At 45.8% G+C, this 9,712-nt stretch overlaps 1 protein-coding gene across 1 annotated transcript; it reads right to left on the bottom strand.

Moving 5' to 3' along the window:
• Positions 1 to 4,007: 4,007 nt before the first annotated feature.
• ASIP (agouti signaling protein) lies at positions 4,008 to 9,350 on the bottom strand. Its single transcript, XM_061437324.1, has 3 exons — positions 9,155 to 9,350; positions 7,777 to 7,841; positions 4,008 to 4,365 (listed from the first exon to the last, which is right to left on the bottom strand). Exons 1-3 carry the CDS (start codon positions 9,312 to 9,314, stop codon positions 4,189 to 4,191), a joined length of 402 nt encoding a protein of 133 aa, XP_061293308.1. The 5' UTR covers positions 9,315 to 9,350; the 3' UTR covers positions 4,008 to 4,188.
• Positions 9,351 to 9,712: the final 362 nt, after the last annotated feature.

Genomic DNA, 9,712 nt, shown 5'->3' with positions numbered 1-9,712 from the left:
TCCAGTAGCATATTGGGCACCTATTGACCTGGGGAGTTCCTCTTTCAGTATCCTATCATTTTGCCTTTTCATACTGTTCATGAGGTTCTCAAGGCAAGAATACTGAAGTGGTTTGCCATTCCCTTCTTCAGTGGGCCACATTCTGTCAGATCTCTCCACCATGAACCGCCCGTCTTGGGTTGCCCCAAAGGCATGGCTTAGTTTCATTGAGTTAGACAAGGCTGTGGTCCTAGTGTGATTAGATTGACTAGTTATCTGTGAGTATGGTTTCAGTGTATCTGAAACCATACTCACAAAAACAATACCCAGCTGTGGATGTGACTGGTGATAGAAGCAAGGTCCGATGCTGTAAAGAGCACTATTGCATAGGAACCTGAAATGTCAGGTCCATGAATCAAGGCAAATTGGAAGTGGTCAAACAAGAGATGGCAAGAGTGAATGTCGACATTCTAGGAATCAGCGAACTAAAATGGACTGGAATGGGTGAATTTAACTCAGATGACCATTATATCTACTACTGTGGGCAGGAATCCCTCAGAAGAAATGGAGTAGCCATCATGGTCGACAAAAGAGTCCGAAATGCAGTACTTGGATGCAATCTCAAAAACGACAGAATGATCTCTGTTCGTTTCCAAGGCAAACCATTCAATATCACAGTAATCCAAGTCTATGCCCCAACCAGTAATGCTGAAGAAGCTGAAGTTGAATGTTCTATGAAGACCTACAAGAGCTTTTAGAATTAACACCAAAAAAAGATGTCCTTTTCATTATAGAGACTGGAATGCAAAAGTAGGAAGTCAAGAAACACCTGGAGTAACAGGCAAATTTGGCCTTGGAATACGGAATGAAGCAGGGCAAAGGCTAATAGAATTTTGCCAAGAATATGCACTGGTCATAGCAAATACCCTCTTCCAACAACACAAGAGAAGACTCTACACATGGACATCACCAGATGGTCAACACCGAAATCAGATTGATTATATTCTTTGCAGCCAAAGATGGAGAAGCTCTATACAGTCAGCAAAAACAAGACCAGGAGCTGACTGTGGCTCAGATCATGAACTCTTTATTACCAAATTCAGACTGAAATTGAAGAAAGTAGGGAAAACCACTAGACCATTCAGGTATGCCCTAAATCAAATCCCTTATGATTATACAGTGGTAGTGAGAAATCGGAGAAGGCAATGGCACCCCACTCCAGTACTTTTGCCTAGAAAATCCCATGGACGGAGGAGCCTGGTAGGCTGCAGTCCATGGGGTCGCTAAGAGTTGGACTCGACTGAAGCGACTTAGCAGCAGCAGCAGCAGTGAGAAATAGATTTAAGGGCCTAGATCTGATAGATAGAGTGCCTGATGAACTATGGACTGAGGTTCGTGACATTGTACAGGAGACAGGGATCAAGACCATCCCCATGGAAAAGAAATGCAAAAAAGCAAAATGGCTATCTGGGGAGACCTTACAAATAGCTGTGAAAAGAAGAGAAGCGAAAAGCAAAGGAGAAAAGGAAAGATATAAGCATCTGAATGCAGAGTTCCAAAGAATAGCAAGAAGAGATAAGAAAGCCTTCCTCAGTGATCAATGCAAAGAAATAGAGGAAAACAACAGAATGGGAAAGACTAGAGATCTCTTCAAGAAAATTAGAGATACCAAGGGAACATTTCATGCAAAGATGGGCTCAATAAAGGACAGAAATGGTATGGATCTAACAGAAGCAGAAGATATTAAGAAGAGGTGGCAAGAATACACAGAAGAACTGTACAAAAGAGATCTTCATGATCCAGATAATCACAATGGTGTGATCACTCATCTAGAGCCAGACATACTGGAATGTGAAGTCAAGTGGGCCTTAGAAAGCATCACTACGAACAAAGCTAGTGGAGGTGATGGAATTCCAGTTGAGCTATTTCAAATCCTGAAAGATGATGCTATGAAAGTGCTGCACTCAGTATGCCAGCAAATTTGGAAAACTCAGCAGTGGCCACAGGACTGGAAAAGGTCAGTTTTCATTCCAATCCCAAAGAAAGGCAATGCCAAAGAATGCTCAAACTATTGCACAATTGCACTCATCTCACATGCTAGTAAAGTAATGCTCAAAATTCTCCAAGCCAGGCTTCAGCAATACGTGAACCATGAACTTCCAGTTGTTCAAGCTGGTTTTAGAAAAGGCAGAGGAACCAGAGATCAAATTGCCAACATCTGCTGGATCGTGGAAAAAACAACAGAGTTCCAGAAAAACATCTATTTCTGCTTTATTGACTATGCCAAAGCCTTTGACTGTGTGGATCACAATAAACTGTGGAAAATTCTGAAAGAGATGGGCATACCAGACCACCTGACCTGCCTCTTGAGAAATCTGTATGCAGGTCAGGAAGCAACAGTTAGAACTGGCCATGGACCAACAGACTGGTTCCAAATAGGAAAAGGAGTACGTCAGGGCTGTATATTGTCACCCTGCTTATTTAACTTCTATGCAGAGTACATCATGAGAAACGCTGGACTGGAAGAAACACAAGCTGGAATAAAGATTGCCAGGAGAAATATCAATAACCTCAGATATGCAGATGACACCACGCTTATGGCAGAAAGTGAAGAGGAACTCAAAAGCCTCTTGATGAAGGTGAAAGAGGAGAGTGAAAAAGTTGGCTTAAAGCTCAACATTCAGAAAACGAAGATCATGGCATCTGGTCCCATCACTTCATGGGAAATAGATGGGGAAACAGTGGAAACAGTGTCAGACTTTATTTTTCGGAGCTCCAAAATCACTGCAGATGGTGACTGCAGCCATGAAATTAAAAGACGCTTACTCCTTGGAAGGAAGGTTATGACCAACCTAGATAGCATATTCAAAAGCAGAGACATTACTTTGCCAACAAAGGTTGGTCTAGTCAAGGCTGTGGTTTTTCCTGTGGTCATGTATGGATGTGGGAGTTGGACTGTGAAGAAGGCTGAGCGCGAAAGAATTGCTGCTTTTGAACTGTGTGTTGGAGAAGACTCTTGAGAGTCCCTTGGACTGCCAGGAGATCCAAACAGTCCATTCTAACGGAGATCAGCCCTGGGATTTCTTTGGAGGGAATGATGCTGAAGCTGAAACTCCAGTACTTTGGCCACCTTATGCGAAGAGTTGACTCATTGGAAAAGACTCTGATGCTGGGAGGGATTGGGGGCAGGAGGAGAAGGGGACAACAGAGGATGAGATGGCTGGATGGCATCACTGACTCAATGGACGTGAGTCTGAGTGAACTCCGGGAGTTCCTGATGGACAGGGAGGCCTGGCGTGCTGCGATTCATGGGGTCGCAAAGAGTCGGACACGACTGAGCGACTGAACTGACTCCTACTCCAAGGAATCATCTTCCCTACCAGGGACCATCAAATCGACGTCTCTTGTGTCTCCTGCATTGGCAGGCGAGTTCTTTACCACAGCGCTGCCTGGGAGGCCCAGTAGTTCCTTAACGGTTGCTTTCTGCCTCCCTAGTTTTGGAGGCAGCTTCGGGTGTCTGGAAGTCCCTGCAGGCTACAGTCCATGGGATTGCAAATAGACGGACACGACTGAGCGACTTTACTTTCTGCCTCCCTGATTTTGGAGGCAGCTTCGGGTGTCCTGGCTCAGCCGGTAAAGCGTCTGTCTGCAATGCAGGAGACCTGGATTCGATCCCTGGGTTGGAAATATCCCCTGGAGAAGGAAATGGCAGCCCACTCCAGTATTCTTGCCTGGAAAATCCCATGAATGGCGGAGCTTGGTAGGCTACTGTCCATGGGGTCGCAAAGAGTCGGACACGACTGAGCGTCTCCACTTCGGGTGTCCCTAGGGTTAAAGGTAGGGGGCAGCACTGTCTCTGGCTGCCAGATCCAGAAAAGCGCTTACCAGGAGTGCAGGCTCAGGGCTAAGTAACCGCGTTTCCCTAGGCCTGGGAGACAGCAGGTGCGCAGCTCGCGTAACTTCTGCGGTGCAGGGGACTAGGCGAAGGGAAAAGATTGGTTCGGGTTCCTTAAAGAAAAAGCCACACATTTTCGAGAAGATTACATGTATTTGGATTTTAGCCCAGCCCTAGCTGAGACTTCCTGAAGCCCCGCCCCAACGTCAATAGCCACGCCCACCCCTTTTCCGGAAGCCCCTCTTACCAGAGCTCTCCCACCCCAGAAAGGGCCCAGGGCCCCGGGAGCCCCGCCCCGCCACCCTGAGGCGCGTTCAGCAGGTGGGGTTGAGCACGCGGCAGGAGCAGGCGCTGCGGAAGAAGCGGCACTGGCAGAAGGCGCACGGGTCGCAGCAGGCGGGCGCTGGAGGCTTGCAGCTGTCGCGGGTGGCCACGCAGGGGGTAGGCGGCGGGGGCCGGGTCCGTGCCACGTTCTTCATCGGAGCCTTCCTCTGCGGGGAAACGCCGGGGCTGCCCGAGCCATCTACGTCCTCCCCACTCGTCCTCACCCCTGCCTGGGAACTCCTCGGACTAGACGTCCCCACCTGCTGTCCACCATGCCCACAGAGCACCCTAGCGGGTCCCAGCCTGCTCCGCCATCAACACTTAACTGGCTCGGGGCTGGCCTCTTCTCTCCCTACGGGATCCCACTCAGCTGCACGGTTTTAAACTACCGTCTCTGTTGTCTTCCCCTTCCAGTGTATCCGCAATCCCTGTTGGTACTGCCTTCACGGTAGGTTCGGAGTCTAGCCACTTCTTCGCTACCGCTGAAACCCTGGGCTTGGCCCCTGTCTGCTGCCCTTGCCCCCTTACTGTCCAATCTCCAGCGCACAAGGGACTAAGCACGTCCTCCTTCCCCTTACTGGGATCCCTGAGGCCCTCTGTGGTTTGGCCCGCCTACCACTCCCCCTGGTCTTAAACACACTGCCCCACCCACTCGCCCTTTGTGCACCGAACACAGCAAATGAGTTCTTGTTGCAGGCGCTTTGTTTTGGGGCTTCCTTTCCTGGGGACATTCTTTGCTATGCTGTCCAGTGCAGGCAGCCACCCACCATATGTGGCTGCTGAGTACTTTAATAAATGTGTCTAGGGCAACTGAGGAACCAAGTTTTCAATTTTTATTTAATTTTAATTAAAATTTAAAGATGAAGTAAAATGTTTCCCATTAAAGACAACTACGTCAAGGCTGTATATTGTCACCCTGCTTATTTAACTTCTATGCAGAGTACCTCATGAGAAACGCTGGGCTGGAGGAAGCACAAGCTGGCATCAAGATTGCTGGGAGAAATCTCAATAACCTCAGATATGCAGATGACACCACCCTTATGGCAGAAAGTGAAGAGGAAGTAAAAAGCCTCTTGATGAAAGTGAAAGAGGAGAGTGAAAAAGTTGGCTTAAAGCTCAACATTCAGAAAACGAAGATCATGGCAACTGGTCCCATCACTTCATGGGAAATAGATGGGGAAACAGTGGAAACAGTGTCAGACTTTATTTTGGGGGGCTCCAAAATCACGGCAGATGGTAATTGCAGCCATGAAATTAAAAGATGCTTACTCCTTGGAAGGAAAGTTATGACCAACCTAGATAGCATATTCAAAAGCAGAGATATTACTTTGCCAACAAAAGTCCGTCTAGTCAAGGCTATGGTTTTTCCAGTGGTCATGTATGGATGTGAGAATTGGACTGTGAAGAAAGCTGAGCACCGATGCTTTTGAAGTGTGGTGTTGGAGAAGACACTTGAGAGTCCCTTGGACTGCAAGGAGATCCAACCAGTCCATTCTAAAGGAGATCAGTCCTGGGTGTTCTTTGGAAGGACTGATGCTAAAGCTGAAAAACTCCAATACTTCGGCCACCTCATGCAAAGAGTTAACTCATTGGAAAAGACTCTGATGCTGGGAGGGATTGGGGGGAGGAGGAGAAGGGGATGACAGAGGATGAGATGGCTGAATGGCATCACCGACTCGATGGACATGAGTTTGGGTGAACTCCGGGAATTGGTGATGGACAGGGAGGCCTGGAGTGCTGCAATTCATGGGGTCGCAAAGAGTCGGATGCAACTGAACTGAACATTGTTTTGTTAGGACTGTATTTCACTAGTGTTAAAAACTGGGCATTGGAATTGAGAGTGTAAAAGTCAAAGACTTAGCGCAAAAAAAGTAAAATATCAATAACTTTTTATGTTGGTTACATATTAAAATTATAATATTTGGGATCTACTGAGTTAAATAAAATATTAATATTAATTGCACCTGTTTTTTTTTCTTTTAAAAATCTGGCTACTAGAATTTTAATTTATATGTGTCTCACATTGCATTTCCATTGAACACTGTGGCTCAAGATTACAGAGTTTCTCAGTCTTTTAAGTGCTGCCTCCTTCTAGAGAACTTCCCCTGACCACTTTCCCTTTCTTCTGTCTCACTGCCATGCTTTCATTCCTTCACAGTGTTTATCATTATCTGAACGGCACTGGTTAACGTGCTGTTCTGTTTTTCCCAGAAGAGTGTAAACTCCATGAGAGCAGTTATATATCTCTCTGTTCACTACTGTATTCCCAGAATCTAGCATGTAAATAGATTTTACAGTGCTGTCAATCATCTGATCTGCTTGTTCACTTTACAGAAGGCTCAAAGAGAACAGGGAACTTTATTGTGCAAACAGTGCCAGGTCGTGCCTTCCAATGCCTAGTACAGTATTCTGGCTCTGTTTGCCATGATCTGATCAAATGAGGCACACTAAAATAGGAACACTGTGCATTTCAACAGTGCCTTAATCTAGTATTTCTCGAAGTGTGGGAACCTGTATCATGGTGGTACAATTTTAGGCAGTACATGAATATTAAATGACACTGAATCACACAGTGAGAGAGGATTCTTTTTTCAGTCTCTTTCAAATGGAAAGGCTCAGTTTGATGTCAATATATCCTCAGTGTTTCCCCAACACTTTCTAATCCTTCTTTGTTAATGCAGAGAGCAAGTCTAAGATTTAGAACGTGGCAAGCAACACCAACCAGCTAGAATTTGCGAACAAGGTTTTATTTTCATTTTACTTATTTTCATGGTTACTTCCTATTTATGCCAAGTGATACTGGTTTTCTATCATGATTATATAGTTGTTTTTCTTTTAATTTATTTTTGTTTTTGGCTGTCCAGAGTCTTGGTTGCTTCGAGGGCTTTTCTCTAGCTGTGGTTAGTGGGGTCTACTCTCTAGGTGCAGTGTTTGGGCCTCTCGTTGCAGTGGCCTCTCTTGTCGCCTTGCATGGGCTCTAGGGCGCACAGGTTCAGTAGTTAGTTGCAGCTCCCTGGCTCTAGAGCACAGGTTCAATAGTCGCGGCGCACAGGCCTAGTTGCTCCGAGCCGTGTGGTGGTCTTTCCGACCCAAGGATCCAACCCATGTCTTCTGCATTGGCAGGAGGATTCTTTACCATAGAGCCACCAGGGAAGTCCTGTTACATAGTATTTTTGTTTTTAAGTTTTAAACAAATATTAAATAAGTGGAACTCAGATGTGGTAAAAGTTGTAGAAATGGTTCTGAAATGACTGAGGTTTGGGAAACATTGCTTTCATCCAAAAGAATGAATGACAGTGAAATTTCACGCAGGGTTCGAGCTAGTTTAGGAAGTTTGAGCTAGTTATTTTAGGCAAGGTTCAAGCTAGTTTAGTGTAGATAAGCAATTTTACTCAGCATCCTGGACCTCAGCTCTTGGCGGTCTGTTTCAGGGCTCGAGGTCAGGAAGGTTTTGGTAGCTTTCAGTTTCTCTGGGGCATGCAACCCTGGAAATCTTTCATTTATTTTCTAGCCAGAGCTTGGGTGTCCTCCCGCTTTAAGTCCAGTCCCATCCCGACAATGTGAACTCCCAGGCCTACCTTGGAAGGTCTTTTCTTCTTTTCTGCTTCATTTCTGCTGATCTTTTTGGATTTCTTGTTCAGCGCTTCAAAGAGAGACAGAAGGAACAAAGCCATTTTCTGAGGGTCCTTAACTTCAGTGAAGTGGAAAGAGCAGAGAGGGCTATAGGAAGCCCCAGGGTTGGGGAGAGGATGAAGGTTTGTTTGGATAGATCATATCTTGGGACTTAGGCCAGCAGCTTCTGCAGCCTGGCTGCAGACCTGGAGACAGAGACTGAGCAAAGAGTTCTCTGAAGGAAAGCAAAAGGGAAAATCCAAGAAGGCCCTGGAAAACGGACTCAGTGTCTCTACAAGGATGGTCTTGTGTTTCCGGTATTCCTATTTCCTATTTCTCAGAGCTTTGGAGCCAGGCAGACCTGATTTGAATCCTGACTACCACATAACAGCTTTGTGGTTTTGGACAACCTACTTAATCTCCTTAAGATTCAGTTTTCTCATATGCAAGTAGGTACTGTAACACCTACCTTCAAGAGTTGTGAGGATAAATGAGGTATGTTTATATAGTGGAAAATCTGACACAGACCAATGTTAATGTGCTTCAGTCCCTTCCCATATATCTAGAATATCCTCTTTTTGAAGTGAGAGGCAAGTCAGTAAGGAATATTAGTTTTGAGCTTAGATTCTGGAGTTAAACAGAACCTAACCCAGAACCTGGGTGTGTATTCAGTTCAGTCAGTTCAGTTCAGTCGCTCAGTCTTGTCTTACTCTTTGCAACCCGTGGACCGTCTCTGCCAATTACAAACTGTATGTTAATTACTTAACTTTTCTAACTTTTAATTTACTTAGCTGTGGAATAAAATAGGAATAAAAATAGTATTCACTTCAGAGTGCCTATCAGAAAATAAATATATATTTTATTATAATTATTGTCAGATGAATTTGAACCAGAAATTTTCCAATGCTAGGCTCTAATACCCCTGATATTTTCCTCTGAGCAGTCATTTTCAATTCTCAACCCTGGCATGAAAGAACTAGTTTGTCCCAAATTTGGTTATATTCTGCAGCATTTTCTAAAAATTTTACCACTGATAGGAGTTATGTGATTTAGTAAGTTTCAGAAACACCAAGTTAAACCAAATTCACCAAGTGTCTTGACTTTGTGGTTTCTTAGAGCCTCTATCATGCTAAGCTGCATATTAGATTGGTGAGAGGCAGAGCTTTCTTAACCAAATGAGTTAAGGGGCACTTGATTCCTCCAGAATTGTTCTGAGGAATGAGCATAAAGGAGCTCTGACCGATGGCAATGGATCCTGATATCGGCTTGGGGAGTATTTGACCCCCTGCAGCCCCTTCTCACGGGCCAGAGCCCAGAGGCTGGGCCGCAGGCCAGGCAACTCACCCACGATAGAGACAGAAGGGAAATCCAACAGGTTCATGGAAGAGTTGTTCTTCAGGTTCCTTTCATCTCTGGGCTTTTCCTCAGGTGCCAGGTGGCTGTAGGCAGTGAGGAAGCACAGGCAGACCAGCAAGGTAGCCAGGAGGAGGCGGCTGACATCCATCCCAGGAGGCCTGAGAGCAACAGAGAAGGCAGTCAGGTGGGCCAGGGGTTCTGGCAGATGCATGTGCCCTCCTGCTTTCTTCATGTTTCTTTGGGCTGGTACTCTGACCCCCATCCCACAGCCCAGTGTCCCAGTGGAGCTGGAGGACCAGCAAGGCTTAGGACAGGGAAGGAGAACTCATGAAGGAAAAAGAGAGGAAAGGAGAGATGGGAGAGGAAGAAAGACAAGGAAGGGAGGGAGATTGCAAAAAGAAAAAGAATGCATTGCAATTGGTCTCTGCCTTCCAGAGGGTGGGGTGCTGTTTTTGTTTCATTTTATGTCAGTAGCTCTAGGAGATCCAAGGCCTAAGCAGAATTGTTGATAGGTCCCCAGTAATGCCTCACAGTGGCAGAGGTCTT

The sequence above is a fragment of the Bos javanicus genome, chromosome 13 (assembly GCF_032452875.1).
Source record: "Bos javanicus breed banteng chromosome 13, ARS-OSU_banteng_1.0, whole genome shotgun sequence".
NCBI classification, from domain to species: domain Eukaryota; kingdom Metazoa; phylum Chordata; class Mammalia; order Artiodactyla; family Bovidae; genus Bos; species Bos javanicus.
This window is presented reverse-complemented; position numbering and strand designations above follow the sequence as displayed.

Coding starts and splice junctions, on each gene's coding strand:
- ASIP (XM_061437324.1), bottom strand. CDS start 9,314: ATGGATGTCAGCCGCCTCCTCCTGGCTACCTTGCTGGTCTGCCTGTGC. Junction 7,842..9,154: donor CCCTTCTGTCTCTATCGTGG/GTGAGTTGCCTG, acceptor CTCTCTTTGAAG/CGCTGAACAAGAAATCCAAA. Junction 4,366..7,776: donor AGAAGAAAAGACCTTCCAAG/GTAGGCCTGGGA, acceptor GTTTCCCCGCAG/AGGAAGGCTCCGATGAAGAA.